General features: G+C 42.5%; 1 protein-coding gene across 4 annotated transcripts in view; it reads left to right on the top strand.

Annotated features, from left to right (window-relative positions):
- The first annotated feature begins 2,303 nt into the window (after window positions 1-2,303).
- Window positions 2,304-20,388, top strand: part of LIMCH1 (LIM and calponin homology domains 1) — a 171,420-nt gene continuing 153,335 nt past the window's right edge. For 2 of the 4 annotated variants that reach the window (XM_021541366.3, XM_021543008.3), the window contains exon 1: window positions 2,304-2,700. In XM_021541366.3, coding sequence (XP_021397041.2) covers window positions 2,605-2,700 — 96 coding nt within the window. In that variant the 5' untranslated portion in view covers window positions 2,304-2,604. The remainder of the gene's footprint in view (window positions 2,701-20,388) is intronic. The other 2 variants (XM_021542170.3, XM_021543848.3) reach the window with 2 other exon arrangements.

Consider the following 20,388-nt stretch of genomic DNA (forward strand, 5'->3'; position numbering starts at 1 on the left):
ATTTGAAAAGAACTTCAAGAAAAAAATCTCCTATTTTTTTGCTGCTACAAATTCCACCACTAAGTTTCTAGCAATGCTTCTGGTTCTGTAACTGAGTGACCTTGGGAAAACCTTGCTGGAGTTTTTAACATTCTAGTTTTCATTTTTTGTCTTCTGCAGTTGTCAAGGTGGCTGTTATATGGAAAGGAGAATAATTGAAAAACCTGTGACTGGTATTCAAGGGGCTTAGAGCAAGCCCTGCAACTCCCCAGGCAGATGGTGATTTAAAAAAAAAAAAAAAAAAAAAAGTAAGCTGGGCTGATGCTAGAAGTGTGTTTCCATGGGAACAGAGAGGTATGGATGCTGCCTCGTACTTGACCAAATGAGAAGCTGGTTCAGGATTAGGGTTAGAAAAGAAGTGGCCAGATTCTACTGCCAGTCAGAGTGTCTTTTACACTCCTAAATACATAACAGGGCTCTTTAGAGACTGCACTACCTATATGTCCAAGTGGTGCTGTGAGGATTTAATAAATTTAAAAAGTACTGTGTGTTTGACTGTAAGCATATAAAGAGAAGTGTATATCAGAGCACATTTTCTTTAATGATCCATGAAAATTGACTGGATAAATGGGAAATGAATGTCCACCCCTCACTTCTAGACAAGGCTACTTCTACCCCAGCCCAATCCAGCTCTTCTAGTTCTCCAACAGGCGATGTTGAGATCACCAGACAGGAAAATCATGCATTTGATATTGCACAGTAATAAAAAAAAAGAGGTAGGATAATTATTTTAAATTGTTAGTCTTTCACTGCCCCAGGAGAATGAATCTAATTGTTGTCTGATAAACATCAATGTTATTTAAATATTACAAGAATCAGAAAATAGATTGTTAGCATAAGCATTTCAAAATACACTTCTTATTTATCTTCAAATAGTTGAGATTGGATTACCCATTCATCTAGTTTTTGTCTAGTTGCAGTTCTCAGGAAAGTCCCCATAAACCTTATATCCTGTTTTTAGGTCCTTTGTTACTCCAGCACATTTGAGGCAATAAACAAAGACAAAAAAAAAAGTTAGCGAACAATAAAGACAAATTCCTAGAATGAAAACAGAGTTAAATATATGCACTTTCATAGTGTATTTATATTTTTAAGAGTTGGCAATATTTGTTGACTATTAAAATAAACAAGATTCAAAATCCCACCTATTGAACTGAGGGGAAATAAGGCCCAAATTAAGGGCATGTTGAAAAGTAGATCCTACAGTTTGCTTCTTGTCAGAACGTGTTGACACCTCTCACAAGCTGAAGAAGTGGCCAGTTATGACCCCTTTCAAAAAAACCTTAGTAGGGATTGAAGTTCGCACACCTGCATTTCCAATACACAGATAACCTTTCTATGCTTTCATAAATATAAGGAAGTAACTTTGGCTCATATTTTAACACTCATGAGAGAAGATTGTTAGGATTTAGCTTTTAAAAGGCCTGGTGGGGGGAAAAAAAAAATCCTTCTGTTTCTAGAAACTTCTATGCCTTAACCTTAGGCTAAAAAGCATCTGCTAGATCTAGGACTACTCACACCATGTAAGTTAGGCATGCAAGTCTCTGCAGGACAGAGTTGGATTTCTTCCTCTGCATAAAGACAAAAAATGGGAAGTATTCACCCATGGTATATATTTTTAAGCACACCTTGATGCCCGCTCTGCTTCTCAATGAAGACTAAGGCGGCCCAGCCCTGTGCGGACCCTCACGCGTTTCGCTGGGCCGGTGTGGCCCCTCAGCAGCCCGGGCGATGTCCCGCAGAGCCGGCAGAGCCACCTGCCGCGCTCCGCTCCCGGCGCAGAAGCCCCCGGCCCTCAGGCAGGTGGGTGAGGGGCGGGCGAGCAGCAGAGCGCTTTCCTCGCGGCGGACATGGAGATTCTCGGCTGCCCCGCGTAGCACCATCGATTTATGAGGTGTTTAAGGCAGCAGCCGCAAACAGCGATTCACCGTGTGCGGCTCGGTGCCCTCCGAGAGCTGAGGATGAGCGACTGGCTGCCCCCAAAGCAGGGGGAGCCTTGCCATCGAGTCCCCCTCCCCGGGAGCAGCGGGCTGAGGGTAGCGGCTCCCCCAAGCAGGGAGCGCCTCGCCATCCCCGTGCCCGTCTCCGTCCCCCACGCGGGGTGCCCGAGTCCCCCGCCCTCCCTCCCCCGCGGCCGCAGCGCCGCCCGCGATGCGATGCTCGCGGAGGCGAGGCGGCGGCGCGGGCATTTGCATGGGCTGAAGGCAAAGCGGCTTCGCCCGTCTGTTTTATTTTTAGCTGGCAGCTCAGGACAGCGCAGCGAAGCTCCGCTCCGCCGGCGGGGCGGGCGGGGCGGCAGTCGAGGGAGGACCGAGCCGGCAGGGCGGGCGGACGGACAGACGGGGCACCGGCGGAGAGAGGTTACCGCAGGCGAGCTGCAGCCAGCCGGGCTGCGGAGCGCCGCCGCCCCCGGCTCCCGCCCCGGCGGCTGCGAGCAGGGAGAGGCAGGGACACACAGGCAGCGGCCTCCGGCGTCCCCTCGCTGCGGCCGCGGCTCACCCCGCGCTGCCGGCTCGGTGCCTGGCTTCTCCCCCGCCGCAGCCGCGGCGCGCCGGGGCCCTGCAGATGGCCAGTCCTGGGCTGGAGCTGGGAGAGGTTCAGCCTCCTGCCGAGCCCCCCCAGCCTGAGCTGGCCTTCACCGAGGCTCAGAAATGGATCGAGGTAAGCCCGCGGGTGGCAGGGGTGCGGGCGCCTGACCCCATCGGGGACACCCCGCGGGACAACCCGGTGTCCTTCCCTCCTCCCCCGGTCGCTGTCCCCCCGGGGACTGTGGGCGTTTTATTCCACGCTGATCTCTATCCCGGCCTCCCCGCCGCTCCCCGCAGCTTTCCTCGCTGCGGGGAAAGCAACCGGGGCCGATCGAGCCACCCCTCAGCCCCCGCGCAGGATACGCGCTTTGGATGGCCCCCGCCCCCCTTCCGTCGCTTCCAAACTTAATCTGTTAATCGCATTTCCCCTCCCCGCCCCCGGCGCTGGGATGAACGGGGCGGCTGTAAACATGAGCCGGGCAGGTGCGCGGAGCTAGGGAGCGGACGCGGATGCTTCCCCGTCCCCCCGGGGCTCCCGGGGGCGGCGAGGGGCCCCCGCTTCGCCGGGAAAGGTCCGGCCCCGCGCCCGCCGGGAAAGGTCCGGCCCCGCGCCCGCCGGCTCCCCGCGGCCTCGGGCGGCGGTGGCGGCCGCGCAGGTAGCGCTCCGCAGTGCGCGGAGGGGCGGGCCGTCACCGCTGCGAGGCCGGGGACAGCCCTGCTGCCCCTGTTCCCGTCTCTCAGCGACCAAGGAGAGATCCTTAGCTTGGCTGTTTAAGGCAGGGAAAAACAGATATGCTTGCTGTTTGCTCGCGCTGTAAAACGGAAGGATGAGCAGGTGGTGGGTCAAATTTAATAGTTAAATATTTTGGCATGTGCCAACAGAGACGCTGAAAATAGCTCTCCATCTGATTTCCGGTACAGAGCATACGTGAAGGTGGCATAAACCCAGATACCAGGATAGCTGCTCCCTTCAGCTGTGGGCTTTGAATCTAATCTGCAGTTTTTAGAAAGCCTCAGTGAATTCTCTTTTCTGAAAGTGACTAGGCAAAAGGCTGTAAAAATTGTTGTGACTTTCAGATTCTGTGAAGCCCTGTAAATTTCAGACTGTGATGTTTTACTCCAGTATTAATTAGAAAAGTAATGCTGTGTCAGTCTTCAGGGAATTGGCCCTGACGTGATGTGAATCTGGCTGGTGTAGGACCAGAGGCAGAGGAACCATGATGAATGTGAAAAGAAGGGCTTTTGTGCCAAGGAAAGGTGAGCATGCAGCTTGGAAAAGTGAAGTGCACCTTAACACCTTTTGTCTTGGGAAGATGAATGCGGCAGTTTTTGTATAGTCTTCTTTATGACAGAGGACCAAGGGAGAGAGGCATGTGACTTCATCATACATATGATATAAAAATACCTTGTAACCAGGAGTCCTGCTGACTGCTAATGGAGCCAGGAACTCAGTGGTGAAGCGGTTCTCTGTAGATAACAAAGCTGTCTTTAGCCACTCCAGGCATGATAATAATTAAGAGACTATAAGTCTTCCTGTATTAGAACAGAAGCTTGTGGGTCAGGCAGAAACTTCTCTCTTGGGCAGTTTATTCTATAGTTCACTGTGGCAGGAGGTCTCATGCCTGTCTCTTGTGCTGTGCAGGCCCTGGTGAGCAGAGCAGGAGAGCTCTTTAAGATCTTTGTCCTCCATGCAAGTTCAAGAGTTCAGTACAGGGGAAGCTATCAATAACTTCTTGTGCTTCCTCCAATTTTTAAGGCATCATCTGCTTGATGCCTGAATGACAGAACTGTAATGTACTGTTAAGTTTGCAACTGTCCCCTTGACTGAGGGGAATGTGTCAGGAGCCTGGAGCATTGCCACAGCTGTGGTGTGAGAGGAAAGCACCTGCCTTTTCAGCAATGCCTGGAGTTGATGCTCCCACTAAGAGAAAGAAAGAAGAAGCTGCCAGTGAAGCAATTGTGGCTTAGTTTGCCTAACACATAGTATTTCCTTTTAATCCCAGTTTGGTTTACACTCTGGAGCATGAGGGTTATTACCTCTTCCAAAAATCTGGTCAGCATTCATCCTTCTAAATCTGGATGACTTGAACTGATTGAATTATGCAGAACTTGACATGCTAGTGCAAAGTTATTGAAAAGCAAGGTCAGTCTTAAAAAGAAATAAAATTTTTAAAATAGGAAATTGTAATAGGAAATGAACATTCAGTGTGCCAAGCCCTATCAATTTGTGTGAAAAGCAGAAATCGGGGTCGTGCTGTGTTTGGCTACTAAGTCCATCTGCTTCAGCTGGCTCTGTACTTGTCTCTCACCAGTTTATTCTCTGGCCTAGAGATGTTAGGAAATGTCCAGTGTGTTGTGTCTTCTGACTCCCTTCTGACCATTTAAAATTACCTCTCTCTCAAATGAAACAACAAAAAAAAAATTGTTATAATTGCAAAGAAGGTTATTGAACCTGTAGTATGGAGCAGAGAAGCTAGTGAGAAGTTTACCAGTGTAAGACAGTTTAAAACCTGTCTTAGGCTGTAAAAGGAAGGAAAAATACAAGCAAATTAAAGTAGAAATGGACAGACTGAAAACTCTATCAGCTTACTGTGCATTTTTATTTCTAACAATTAAGTTGTTTGACTTGCTTTTTCGATTCTCATCTGGTTTAAATCCTCATGTGGGTGCTGTCACTATTGTTGTAGGGCTTCAGAATTCCACCCCATGGTCTGCAGTACATTCCTCCTGTGGGGGGACTGGAAAGAGAGGCTTCTCCTCTTCCTGCAGATGGGCAGCCAAGACATTAAGTTATGAATGTTTAGATCTACAAGGATCAAGAAACTTCTGTTCCACTGCTCCAGAGATCTAGGGGTCTTGTTTTACTCCTTGGGTCTGTTACCTTTCACCAGAGATGGTCTTCTGGGTGCCAGAAGCCTTCCTTTTTCTCTGCCAGCATTACTTTAATCTGGATGCAGTGTAGGGTGGTCTAAATTACACTGAAGTTTTGGTGGATACCTTTGGGTAGGAAACCAGAGTTGAGGCTTGCTTAATTTTGCATAAATATCAACTGTGCATCCCCCTCGTAACAGCAAACTAGTCTATTATTTTAGTTAGCTTGGCATGTACTACTTAAGTGAAGAATGCCCTCTTAACGATAAAATGCACCTTATTAGTAGCACTCAGAGGAATTAAAATAAAGGCACTGAATGAAAAATCCTGTGAGAGAGCTACATTATTCTGCATTATTAAAGGTGTGGTATCTCATTTCAATTAATGCGTCTTGGTTTCACTGAAAGAATATATCAACCTTGTAAAGCCTAGTGACATTCTATAGCAAAATAACAAATCTAATTTAATCTAATGGCCTGTAATATTAAAATATCAAGGTTCTCTGTGTGTATGTTTAATCTGGAATAGCTGGTGGTGGAAAGAACATCTGTGTAAACAGTTATTCTTTCTGTTAAGACTCATAGGAGAATAATACGGTAATAAAGTCACATTTAATACTGGTGTAACTCCTAAGGGTATTGTTATCTCCTCATCGTGCCTCCTAGCCTTGCCTCATTAAATGCTCTCTCCTCATTGCTGAGACTTGGTTCAATTAGGGATGGTTTTTCCATAGATCTGTATTCCTTAGAAACTTTGCCAGCTGATAAGAATACTTCCTTCATAGTTGCATGACAATAATAAACAGGTCATGTTTTTCTGTCCATCTGACCAGTGCTTGACTTTATCATTCCCTCTAGATGTCTGTAGGCTAAACCCCATCAACTTCCAATAATCTGTTGCTTTTTCCTATATACATTCCCCATGAGAATTCTTGTGTTATGGAGAAATTTGCGAGTCAGAGAAGTTTGTTGGTTGCTTTGTGTCTTCTTGTTGCCTTCTAGCAAAAACACCTCTTAGATTTTTGTATTTAAGGTGGTGTTTTAAATTGGTAACAGTGGTGCTGCTTCTAGGAGAAGCTGTAGGACCATGTGCATTCCATAGTGCCTCTGGATGTGCCACAACATACAACAGAATAGGTAAGCCATTCCTTCACTACCTTCTCTATGGAAGAGTGCAAGAGGTATAAATTCATGTGATTTGCTTGAGCCAGGAGTCTAGGAGCAAGGATTCTATAGGGTGTGTCTCTCTCAGCCAAGAGGAGGTTCCCTCTGCAAAAATATTGCTTAAAAGGAGCTGAAGGTAGTTCGTTGAGCAAATCTTTTCTGATGGTGAAAGACTTGGAGTACCTGCAGCAGTGTCCTGGAACTTGAGTAATATGCAAGTTTGTTTATATGACCTTCAGAATGCAGTATGACCTTTGAGGAGCATCAGAGATAAAGCTCTTTTGGTGAAATGTGACTGGGGAAGCTGACTGATTCACTGAGTATGCGAGTGACCTGCATCCTGCAGGAATGTTTCTATTTCCAAACATGTGTAGACATCTGTTCTTCTGTGAAGCTGATTCTAAGATCCTTGAACAGGGACACCAGCTCCTTTGAACATTGATACAGTTCCTAGAACAGTAGTGCCTACAGTCAAACTGGGACCTTTGGGTGCCACTACAGTCATGCCATTATTTGGATAGGAAGGCATTAAATCCAACAGACATCTTCTCTAGCAAGCATTTCCAGAGAATTCAATTTAACTACTTTATAAGAGTATTTCAGTGCAACCATTTAAGTGTAGAATGTTACACCAAGCTCTAAAACTGAATCATTTATTAATCAAATATTGTAGAGTAGTTGTTGAATGAACCTCCAAGCAGTGTTTACAGATCAAATTTCTCAGCTTTTAGCTTTTCTTTCTTTTTGGCTCTTTTTCTTCTGCTGGAAAGTGTCTTACCTCCAGAAGATGTAATATATGTAATATATTGGGAATTAAATATGTAATATATTGCGAATTAATTTGTTAAAGTGAGCAAGTGTATTATCAGACTAGAAGAAACCTATGTAAATGTGTTAGACAAGTAGCTTGATATGTGGACAGGCTGAAGTATAGGCCAGAAGAATCCTTCCCACAGTGTTTGTAAGGTAACCGTGAAGAATCAAAAGGTGAGTGGCTGATATCAGGCCTTAGATGTATGTGAATGCAGGATGCCTTTACTGTGGTTACAGTGACTGGACTTGGAGAGGAATTCTTCACTGTTATCTCTACATCTCCTCCTGGGCAGCATTTAGGGACTGCAGGCAGGACAGATGGGATGCTCTTCATTCTGGCTCAGTTAGTCATTCGGTGGAATGAGAGCTAAATTGATTTAATATGGGTGGAAGAACCCACTCAAACTCTCTGACCCTGTCAGACTACCACCTTCTAGAAATTTTTTCCTCTCCAGTTGCCTGACAGCCGACCTCCTGTGCTGTATACATGAACCCAGTTCCCTTGTCATAAGATGTTTAAGCCATGTTACAAGTAGTGCTTGGCACAGGGGTGAAAATAATCAGAACAACAATACTATTATTGAAGGGATAACGTCAGGAAAAGCAGGGCTGAACTCTAATAGTCTCAAACCTGAATTGATTTCTACTCTTAGTGTTGAAATTTTAAAATAGGTAAACGATCTGACCTTAACACCAGTCTGGGATGCCATTATGGAGTTGGTGGTGGAGACCAGTTAGCACAGCTATGTAATGTCACTGCTAATAGTTACATTTTAAATTTTTTTTTTTTGAGGCAAACTTTGGTTCTCTAGAAAGAAAAGTGAAATATTTTCCAAGTATGGAGTTTAAACAGTAGGCTGATGCAGCAGGATTATCTAGCTTCTAAAATGTTTTGGCTTATCAGGTTATAAAAACCGCATCTTTTGTTTGGAAAATCTAGCAGTCTAGGAGCTTTTTATCCATGGATGAAAAATTCTGTGCATTCTTTTTCTGCAAACATTCCAAGAAGAACAATTTTGTAATGAAAAAGACATTTATGGGGCAAAAGTGTCACTTAAAAGGAGAGCTGCATAGGGGAAGGTATTAACATTTTGGCATGCATGCCATGAAAATCTAAGCTTTCCCTCCTTGTTCTTGTCCTTGCCCTTCTCCTCCTTCTCCTCCTTCTCCTCCTTCTCCTCCTTTTCCTCCTTCTCCTCCTTCTCCTCCTTCTCCTCCTTCTCCTCCTTCTCCTCCTTCTCCTCCTTCTCCTCCTTCTCCTCCTTCTCCTCCTTCTCCTCCTTCTCCTCCTTCTCCTCCTTCTCTTTTTTTCCTTCTGATATTATCACTTAAAGAAGGAGGACTTGCCTCACTTAGACCCTTAGATCACAATAGTGCAACAGATACCATGGCAGCAGGAACATGACATTAAAATTGATAGCTGAAACTTCTCCCAGCTATGTTAACTACTGCCGTGGGTGAAAGGCTGTGGCCTGTGTCCTTGAGACAGAATGTGAAGAACAGTAATGTACCACAGCTTAAAATAAACAGCATAAATGTAATTCCTGTACCTGGGACAGGGTGGTGACTAACTGCCGGGGCAGCAGCTGTGATGGAAAGCACTGAGGGAACGTGTGGGAAAACAGGCTGGAGACAAGCCTGCAGTGTTCTGGTAGCAGGAGAGGCTACCCCTCATGATCTTCTGGAGCTGGTAGTGATGGATGTGGTTGTTTGCTCCTGTTTGGCACTTGCTAGGCCACTCTTGGGATACTACATCCAGTTTTGGAGCCCAGAGTGTGGGAGGGGCATTGATGATAAGCTGGAGGAAATGGAACAGGGAGCCCCCAGGCTGAATTGGGCTGGGACACTTGTCATGAGAGGATGAGGGAACTGGACTTCTTCAGGAGAGACGGCTTTGTGTGGACATGGCATCGGCATCCCTGTACCTGTGAGCAGGTTTTTGCGAAGACAGATTCAGGCACTTCATAGAGGTATGTGACAGGAAAATTAGATACTTGTCATAAATTAAAATAGGAAAGATTATGGCTTGATATAGGGCGAAGTTTCTTCACCTTCAGCCAACTGAACATGGGTGCAGGTTGACCAGAGGTTCTGGGAGAGCACCATCTCTGGATTGCTTTATTCCTGTCTGGACAAAGCTGGGAATGGCCTGGTCAGACCCAAGAGCTGAATTTGCACATAGCAGGAGGTTAGACTAGAGGCCTTCTGATGTCCCTACCAACCTGGTTATTGTGTACATCTGTAACTCCTTGACAGTGGGTGAGTAAGCATCACTTATTTTTAATGCTACTTTTTAGGCCACTTGTGTTACTGTAGTGAAGAACTTGTTTATATAAGCAAGATCCTTCTTTATAGAAAGCAAAACTCCTATGGCTTATGGCAGGCATCTTCAGGGTATGCTACTGAGTTTTCTTTGTAGAAACTCATCAAGGCAGTGTGAAATATATTTGGCTTCTAATCTAACTAGTTTTGCTAAACCTAGTTTATTATAGGAAACTGTGACAATTACTAATTTCATTGGCTTGGCTTGAATTTGTTTTTTTTTTCTTTTTTGTTATAATTTAATTCACTGTGCACTGCTATAATTGACCACTAAGGAATTTCAATTTCCCTTCCTTTCCAGAGCTTGAGAAGATGACATGAAGGCTTAATTCTTGAGACTTTAGGTGCTAAATCATTAAGAGGCTTTTTGTTTGTGGTATTAGTTCTTTATAAGAATCCTTTACTTTGATAGTCACTCTGCTCAGTTCCAGTATGACCTGCTACTGTTAACTAGGGTTTTTCTTTAATTGTATGCATATATGATGATTATTGCCAGCAATCCTTACCATAGAAAAATGTCTATCTTAACTATAAAATTAATAACAGAGCTTGCATCTGATGTTAAAATTGACTTGAAGTAGTCTAGTGAATTTTTGATTGATGAGAAGAAAATCTGCTTCATTTGCTTATTTGAAAAGAAACTCTATTTTGCTGGTTTCAGCTGTTCAGAGGTCTCATGCGTAGTACCAAAGACAGCTTGATCTTGAAATCAACTTTGACAAGCTAAGATTATGAAAAATAATTCTGCTGTGGCTTCTTGGCTTTGGCATCATTGTCAATGATTCACAGAGCACTTCACAGGCTAAGGAGCAGCATGGTGGAGTCAGGGGAAGCAATTCTTTAATTCTGCTCTGAATGGATGGATAAGTAAGGTAAGAGAGAAATGCTCTTCATTAATTGCACCTTCACAGAGTGTTCTGAATGATCTCTGGTTCATAATGGAAGTAAGACAGGGATTTTTGCAGTGTGTGATCTGATCCCACGATGAGTTTCAGGCAGAACATCAAAGGAAAAGTTCTCTGCGATGGCTTTTTCCCTTATGCTGTTCCAACATCCAAATTCTCTCTACCTCCATTTGACTTTTCCACAGTCTTCAGATGAATCCCAGCCATTCAGTTATCTACAAGCTATATGGAAAGTGGCTGCTCATACTCTACGTAATGCACAAAACCCAGGAGACCTCATCCTGATACTGTAAATACATTTCCTCTGCTTTCCTTTCCTCTTGGTGTTGTTAGATCTCTGTAGAGTGCTGCAATTGGGAGCAATCAAATGTCTGTGTGGATTACAGTATCATTTAAAAAATAAATTAAGCTGTTACCTACAGTTCCTGAGACATACATTGCTGTATCTCAGGTTTTTCTCACAAACAATAAGGAAGGAAAATCTATGGAAAGATTAACATGTAAGAGTTAAAAAAAAATATTTTATCTCTGATACATACCTACAGCAAAAATGCAGGACAAGGGCTTTGCATAATGTATTGATAATGCTTGATAACACTGTATCTTCTGAATTACTGTACCTAGGATGGGGCTGTTGGAAGGAGAAGTTGTGAACCAGGATGAAGAAAAGTATGGTCTTCCACTCTGGGACCTCTGCATTTCCAGAGTGGCAGGAAAAAGCTCCAAGTTATCTTTCCACTAAAACCAGAAGGCCAAGAAACTCAAAGGAATTTGTAGCTCAGCATCAGGTCACAGACTAGCACAAAGAGTTTTAACTGTTGCTCTGACTTGAGAAGCACAACCTTGCTTTTGAAAAAGCAGAGGCTGATACCCATAAGTAACTGATTTGAAGTGGGAGCACTGCCTGGCTACAGAGGACAGGGGGTTGAGGGTAAAAATCTCTTTGTGGGGCTTTGCCAGCACTGTTCTCCATTAAATGCACAGTTACGCTGTCGTGTGACAGCAGATTGTGGCTCTAGTGGAGGTTAGAGGTCTTGCTACGTGTCTTTAAAGCAAACTCCCAGATCCAAAACTCTTAACTTTAGTCTTCATCTCCATGTAAATATTCAAGGAAATTGTGGAACTCATGATGATTTAATTTCTTGTGCAAATTTTATATCTGATACCAGTTTATTGGACACTCCATTTCAATTCTACTTCCAACATGTACTGAAAATTCTTTGTCCAAATGTCTACTTTACTAATCTAGAAAATTCTTAAGTAAGATATTTTTTTAAAGTCTGCTGTCAGAGAAGGGAAACTTCTGTGTCTGAGGAAGAGCTCTGAAGCCATCCTCCCCATTTTTTTCCCTGAATTCCTGGTTTTGGATATTAAATTAATGCCTTTGATGACAATTTTGCTTGTATGTTCCATTTTCTTTTTTTCCATTTTAAAAAGAGCCATGGTATGTTAGCTGAAGTCTGCTACTTGTCAGTGAGCATTTTCTGACTGTGTTTGGAAAATGGAGAGGGATGAGAAGAGACAGAAGTGGCTGCCTTGTCTCTGCCAGGCTGGTGCAGGCAGGGATGCCCAGTGTGCCAGGATGTTCAGCCATGAATCCCTCGGCTTTGTTTCTGTGCAATTGTTGCGATTCATTTCAGTGGGCTAAGTCACATATATTGTTGCACCAAAAACAACTTTGGAAATTTTTTCAGTCCAGAGGCATAAATGTAACTATATAATCTAAACAGGGAAAAGACAAAAAGAGAATAACTACGTAAGTATTCTTTTCTGTTTGTCCTTTTCCTGATTCTGAAGAATTGTATTTTGAAGTTGTGGTTTGGAAAAAGGAAGCTACGGATTTAGTGGTATGCATGTGCAGTGTCTGTCATCTGACAGTGTTTGGATCAGTTAAAGATAGGAAAGAAAAGAATTTATTTTCCAGAAAAAAATATGCTTGCAAGGAAAAGAAGGTGTCATAATCAGTAAGTCACAAAAGCGAGTCTTGCCTGAGTTCAGAGAAATTATATAAAACCTTAGCCTAATAACCTACCCCTCCCAAACCCAATTTTTATTTCACAAGGGGGCCTTCAGTTTTGGAATAACATGTTAAAAAACCAAAAATCAACAAAATTTAATTGACTCAAATGATCCTTTATTAGAAACATCTTGCCTGTTCCAAAGGGAAGCAAAAGTACCCTCTAAACATTTTAATTGTGAACATGCAGATCTTCAGTCTTGCTGTGACTTTGTTTTCTCCTTCTCTCAAACCAGAGCCAGCAGAGCCATGCCACTGCTCTGCTGAGGGTGCTGGGCTGAAGGGCACTTTCTGGCAAGGCAGGGGCTCCACAACTTCTTCCTGCTGGTGGCAGGGGCTGTAGGCAGTCTACACTGATCTCTCAGGACAGCCCAGGTGCACGGCCACTGCTCAGAGTGGAGATTGTGTGGTGGCCACTGCTCTTGTGTGGTGGCTCCAGCTGGTGCTCCCAGCATGGGTGGCTGTGGCATTGCGGCTCCTGACATCCAGCAACTCAGACTGGCACAGCACAGCGAAGAGTGAGATATGTCCTGTGAGGACATATCTCCTTTAATCTTTCAATAATTATTTTCTCCAAGGAAGCAGTCCTCAATTATATTTGCAGATGTTCACTTGCTATGGGTGCTCTCCAACTATAAGCATCAAGCTGGATCTGTAGTAGGACTGGATCTGAAGGATATACAGGTTATGAAGGATGCACTGCAGTTGGTGGGAGAACCTTCTTGGAATACCCTAAAAAGGAAAAAATACCTATATTTATTTTAAAATGTATCTTAGTAATAAATGCTTTTTAACTTCATTCCTTTCACTCATTTTTCTTTGTGTTAGTAGTTTTAGGGGAGAAAGTAAGCAAAGCAGTTATGGATAGCTATGGGACGACTTAATGAAAATTCACAGGGGTAGTTCTGGGTGACATTCCAGTAAGATATAATAAAAACTTGTCTACCAGTGCTTGCAGGATTTTATCCAATAATTTCCATTCATTGTAGTTCACTAGTGTCTCTGAAGTTGCAATGCTGAATAATAGCTTTGCTTATGTACTTTTTATTTTTGGATTTCAACCAAGACTCTTGATTGCATATTCTGATCATAGGCAGATCTGATATTTGTGGTTTTTACATCCACCCTCAATATTTTTTAGTTTTTCAGTGCACTGTTTAGTTCTCCACTGCCATATTGGGTTTTCTTTTTTTATTTTCTTTTTTTTTTTTTAATAAATTGTGTGGAAAAAACTTGCATTTAAGCTTCCCACATTAAGGACCTTGAAATCAATAGATCAAAGCCAGAGCAGACTTGCTGGAAGTGGTGCAATCTCAAACTGTGTTGAAAGCTTTTGTTGTCTGCCTTTTTACTGTCTCTTAGCATCTCCCAGGAGGAGGAACATCATGTGGGGGATCTCTGTGTAGGGAAAGGGGAGTATGCCATCATGCATGCTTGGGGTGCAGGGCTGTGTGGCTAGAAGGTGCTGATTTTCACAAGCAGCAGTGGGGGCAGGCTTTGCACAGGACAAGGAGCTCCAATATGAAGCATCAAAGCAATGGTTTCCCATGGCTTGGCCTGGGGTCCAGTACACCCAGGAAACAGGTGCTGTTGGAAGATGTGCTCATGGAGAAAGGACTGTCAGTGCTAACTATGAGCAGTGAACATTTCTCAGTGCATGCAACTTCAGACAGGTAGAAGTTTTCTTTTAGGATTGAGAAGAAAAACATAAGCATCTTGTACAAAAAACATATGAAGAGAGCAAAACATAAGCTCCCATTTTTGTGTTTGCTTGGGGAGGGAGGATGCTTTAAACTTAGAACTCCAACAGCATGAAAGCTGTAAATGGTTGGTGAAGTAGATGTGGTAGAGTCAACAAAGCTGAGATGCTTCAGTGCATCAAAAACTCTTGCTGCTACTCTGTTGAGGATAAGCTTTTATTTCTTCAAGAAAAAGCAAGTTAGAGAAATGGCTCTTCTGCAATGTAGAAAGCTGCTGACAGGGGCAGAAGATCACTTCTAATGTGGAGACTTGTGTCCTTTGTTGTCCAGAAGTGTATTATAGTAGAATTTCTTAGGACAATGGCATGAAACGAAAAGAAGTGCTGTCTGACAAGTCTTCCACAACCAATTGCATTTATAGTTTGCCATGAAAATGTGTTGTGAATGACTGAGCTTGAAGCCAAGTGTGTTGACCTGTGCACTTGTCCTACTCCTCAGAGCCATGATTCCTTCCTGCCAGAAGTCTAATGAGGCTGTTGGAGGGAAAGAGCACGTTTGGGAATTTCGGAACTGCTGTAACTATAATTCTTTCGTTCCCAGTACAGTGACAGAATATTTGAACTAACACAAGTTAGGAAAATTACAACTTTGTCCTTACTAGTAAAATAAAATACCTTTTTTTTGTTCATCAATGGCCCATCTAACTTAAAATATGGCTTTTGACTGAAGGGCTTTGGATCATTTTACTTGTTTCTTGTTTAGGCAATGTTGGGGGATTTTTTTTGTCTGTAAATGACTGCCCAGTAATCCTGTTAATGCACAGAAATATGGGTGACATAAGGCACTCACTTGATGCATTTGTTGCATGGATTCTGCCAGCTCTCTGCCTCCTATGTGCCTTAAAGGCTTAAAATACCTTTACGTGGGATAATGGTTATTGTGAGATTACTTGAGTAGTTGTCATGCTGTTGGTCATCCATGCCCCTTATATCATTGTATCTTGGTGCATATAACTTCAAGGTTTTTCTTCTAAACTTGCCCAGAAATAAAGACATTTAGGAAATTTAGCTGAGAGAAGGAAAGAAATGAGAATTAGCAGAGTCTGGATAGAGAGCTTCAAGAGAACACACCATCTAACAGGCACTTCAGAGAATATAAGCTAGATCAGGCATGTCTAATCCACTGTAAAATCTCCTTTTCCCCAGGATGTCTTGGTTGGTGTGGAGATCTCAAACCCTAATCATGTTGCAGGCAAGATGTAGCTCTTTCTACTGGAAATATTTGATAGCAATTCTGACTAGAGTGAGTTGCTCAGCAGGGCTTAATAGAGATTTCCTGGTACATTGTTTCTGTGAAGTTGTGTCTTCAAGAGTTCCGCATTTAGTATTCCTTTGTGTCACAGAAGAAAGTGAGAAGCATGAGTACAGACAGACATGATACCAAATTTCCAGATCATCTCTTTGGAAGACACTTGGACTCAACTCTCAAATTCCAAATTGACCCTGCTCTGTTTCTGAAGAGAACAACTATTTCTTTTCTTTACTGTTTCTGTCTTTGTCCTGTATAAACTCCGTTTTTAAGACAGAAGGTGGTGGAAGCAGGTTTTAGTTAAACTGCAGTGTGAACTCCTGGTTTTGCTTTGAGGTTGGGCTGAACGTTGCTTTCCAGGTCTAGGCAGTTGTTCCTCTAGTTGACTTGAACAGCATTTCATCCTGACAGCTGTTCTGCTGACATGATTCCCAGTTAGTTATTCATTGGGATTAAGAGCTTTCTGCAGCCAGAACTCTTTGCTGGGAGTGTACTGTCATTTGGCAGACCATTAAATTCTACAGTGCTTAAAAATTTTAATTTGCCCTACATTCTTCCTATTTGGAGTTTCAGCTTAATTGCTCTGTTGGCAAAGAATAAAAAATTACTATAAATACCCTCATTTTTCTCTCTGTTCCCCTTCCCTGCAATATTTTCAAACCAAAACTTTTAAGAGCCAGATTTTGATAAGAATTGCTTTTTCCTGAGGTAATAGAGGTGCCAGGTGTGACTCTGTATACAACTTGGGACTCTGTACACAGCTGACCCTTGAACGCTGAGTGAAGTCCATGAGCAACAAGGTCTCCCAGCATTCGTGTGCGTTGTTCACTCTCTGAAAATGATTGCTGCAGTTCCCAGATTTGGTCCCATGGGCAGCATGATCCTGGGAAGAGAGTACTTGTAATGGTGGTGCTGCCTCCTTCTGCTAGTGCTGGTGACACAGGCAGTGTTTCAACCTGATGTCCTCACCTCTCAAGGAGGTAGCAGCAGTGGTTCTTGCCAGCACAGTTGTGCTGGGTGAAGCTAGAGGACAGTGCTTTGTGTTTTGCGGAAACTTGGTGCTTGAATAGACATTTCTTTCACTTCTCTGCTTCTTGGCAGTCACCTGATTGTAACTTGTCTTATGCTTTGGGAGTTACAGTTTTAAGCTAATGTGTAAGCAATCCTCCTGTAATTAAAATGAATTATCTTTTGGATCTGTAGCTTAGTTTATCCTGGCGCTGGTCCAGACTGGATGGAGAAGCTGTTTTGCACTGTCGGCTTCTCTACTGCTGCTAAGCAGGTAAAAGGAAGAACTCTGGGTTGCATGCTCTCAGAACATCTGTTTCTTGACTAATATGTTTCTTATTGGCCTCAGATCTATTGCATAATTAAGATAATGTTAAGCCTGTGTGTTACTCTTCCATGGTTTGCATCTAATTTCACCTCTAGTGCCACCTACTCGCCTACATTGTATCTATAATATTTGGTGTAATTCTAGAAAGAATTGGGATAACCCCTTAATTTTTATCATATCTATACCCTTTTCCTTGGCTCATCTATTTTTCCTGCTACCAAAGGGCATTGAATGAATTTGGTATGCCTCTGGTGAGAGCACTCATGGGTATGGAAGGAAAAAAACACATGTTTTTTATTATTAAAAAGAGCAAAGTCTTCAATAAAAGGGCAAAAGGACTGATGTCCCTTTCAACTGGAGATACATTTCTAACACTGCTCAGCTGATGTGTGCCATATTTTTAGAGTTAACTGACTTTGGTTTATGACACTACTGATTTTGAATACCAGCCTAATTTGTATTTGAAAATCTTCAGAAAAGCAGGTGTGTTCATGAGTATGAACTGGCACAACAGAATTCTGTCTCTGGCAAGACACAATAGTGTTAAATAGTACTGAAAAAGTATAAAATTCCTTATATCATGTCTGTAATCAGAAAGTTAATCTTAAAACTCAAGACTGTCAAAAATTACCTGCTTCTTTGAATATCATCAGCAGAAAGATTTACTAGACAAGTACTGAGAAGTACTTTTTTTTTTTTTAATAAGAGAATTAATCTATGTATCCATCTTTCTCTTAAAACCAAGTAATTTGAATCCCATTCCTTCTCATTGTACTGTGTTGTACTTCACTATCCCAAGGATAGGTTTAGGGTCGCATTGCAGACCAATCAGATGATCCAGCTAAGCTTGTTGGAAGCAGAAGTCCAACAGAACTTTATGGACCATTTTTGTTTTTGCGGATAAAGCAAAAACTGGCAGCCCTGCCCTACAGAGTCAAAGCCCATTGGTGCCCTAAAGTCCATCAGCTGGCTTCCATTTTCATTTTTATAGAGCAGACTGCAGAGATTACTCTGTAATACTTGTACTACAAATACTGCTTGGAATTTGATAGCCTTTGAAAGTGGCCCAGACTGTAGTGAAGATTATAGCTCAAGATGATCTTGTTATTTAGTTCCTGGCTGTGAGGCTTCATAACTCTGTGTCTTGAAAGACCCTATTTTGTATATTTACACCCTTGGTGAAAAGTGTCTCCTTTTTGTATTGAGTCCAGATGTTTACTAGTTTTGTTTTCTAGATTTTAGGGTAAGTTTTTTAACTTTAGATAGACTGAACCCTTCTGTTTTTTTGGTAGCTGTTGTCACCATAAGATTACATACCTAAATTTTTACAGGAGACTTAAAATTTTGCATTAGAAATGTAATATGCTAAGAGTAACTTGGCATTAGTCAGTTTTCTATCTTTTGTTGTGGCTTCAAGTTAGGGTAGCAGAAGTAAACTTCATTATCCAAATGGGGAACAAAACTATTTGCATTTTTAAGTACATTAATGATTTTTAAAAATCCATTATGATAGCTTCCAATACCACAGAAGTCGGTTGGTATAATTTTGCAGAGAGCTGAGGAAGGCTCTGTGCATTCCTCCAAGAATACCTTACTTTCTACAGCAATAGAGCTTTCATGTATACAGTACCAGAAAATCCAGCTTCACACTCCCATGAACATCAGAGCTTGTAAGAAGACAAGAGAATATTAATGCAAATTATGCTTTCCTGTATATGTAGGCTATTTCTGGACTAATGCTGGAGGTTTAGCCTCCACTAGAGCACAGGCAAACTGTTTGGCTTCAGGAGTGCACAACAAACCTTCTTCCATTGGGCTTTTAAAATGGTTTTCTTACTACTACTTTTCATTTGAACATACGCTTTGTCGGACTGTTCACTCTTTTGCCACTTCATCTCCTGACCTTTGCTTGCAGTTTTTTTTTAGACTGAATTGCATGTACAAACTTTAGAGTGTTAAATTATCAAGAAGTGTGCTGTATTCTCCTTTGGAAAATAGGCAGCTTTTTACCCCACTCATATGATACCCAGCATCTCAGGGCCTGATTTCACTGAAGACAGCTAACTGCAAGTGAAATAAGAATTGTCTCAGTAATATGTTTCTGTCTTCAGTCTTAGAGAACGTGATGAAATTTGCAAGGTCAGGCCTGCTAAAATAACACAATAGTGTTGTCTCTGCAAGCTCAGTTTCCCTTCATGGGCATGCATATTAAATACGTGGTCACTGCTGTGTTTCTCCTGAGTATCTCTTTAGTGCACAGAATGAATAGCACAGCTCTCAATGAACAGCTATTCAGTGTTTCATTTTCTCCTCACTGTTCAATATGCAGTCCTATGCCATGTTCTTTGTTTGCAGTTCAAATCAAATTCCAAGGATGGAATTATTTTCTCAGACTTTTGTGCTGCTCATCACTAAAGTATCTTTGCAAAAAAGTTCTGTGCAAACATGAACCTTATTTCATGCCTCCACTGTAAGTATCAAAACTGTGGTACAGAGAAATTGATTCAAGACTGTATGCTAATTTGAGACTCTTAAGACCTTGTATTCTTTGCCATGTACTTAGCATTCTGTAGCATTATAGAGGCACAGCTATGGCTCTTTTCTGTGTGCTGGGATGCCAGGCACTCAGAGCAATGAGCAGTGTGTGACTGGTAATCAGCTATCGAATCTTGGTATCGCTGATTGCACTAGTGACACCACTGAGTACAGTGGCATCATCCAGGTCAGCACTCAGATCTCAGATCAAGGGTGTAGCTGGCTGAAATAATATTTTCAACTCCCTGCAATTCTCTCCTGCTTTTGCTGCCTACATACAAATTATACAGGCAAGGAAATATCACTGCCCCTGCTTGAAATGCCGGTCTCTAAGGCTTTCAGTCTCGGTCTTCTGTGATACAAGTGACATAATAAATCTATCTTGTTTTAATACCAGTTCTTTATTATTAATAATTCTCAGGTAGTTTCCTTTTCTCCTATCTTCTCACTTCCCTTACTCTCATACCTCACTGGATTGTGTGCTTTAAACTTAGCACCAGCCAAAGTGAAGGAGCAGTGTGGTGGGTGCTGTTGAATCCCAAGGTTTAGGACTGTTCTAACAGAGGAGAAGTAGGGCTGAAATGCCCCTAGCTAGGATATCTTTTTCTATTCTATCAGGATACAGTCCTAGTGGCTTATTTCCCTTGCTAATAGATGATAAACTGCTGTAATTATAAGTACTTTCTGACTAAATTTGCAGTTTTGTCTTCACCTTCCTGGATAAAGACAATCAAAGAGTTTGTCCAGCACAATTTTTCTGGCTTGCTATATACACTTCAACTGGAATGTAACATTTGCATGCTTATGGTCACTTTTTGGTAGTAAGAAGTCATGATGAATTAGTAGTTCAT

This window comes from Lonchura striata, chromosome 4 (assembly GCF_046129695.1).
Source record: "Lonchura striata isolate bLonStr1 chromosome 4, bLonStr1.mat, whole genome shotgun sequence".
NCBI lineage: Eukaryota > Metazoa > Chordata > Aves > Passeriformes > Estrildidae > Lonchura > Lonchura striata.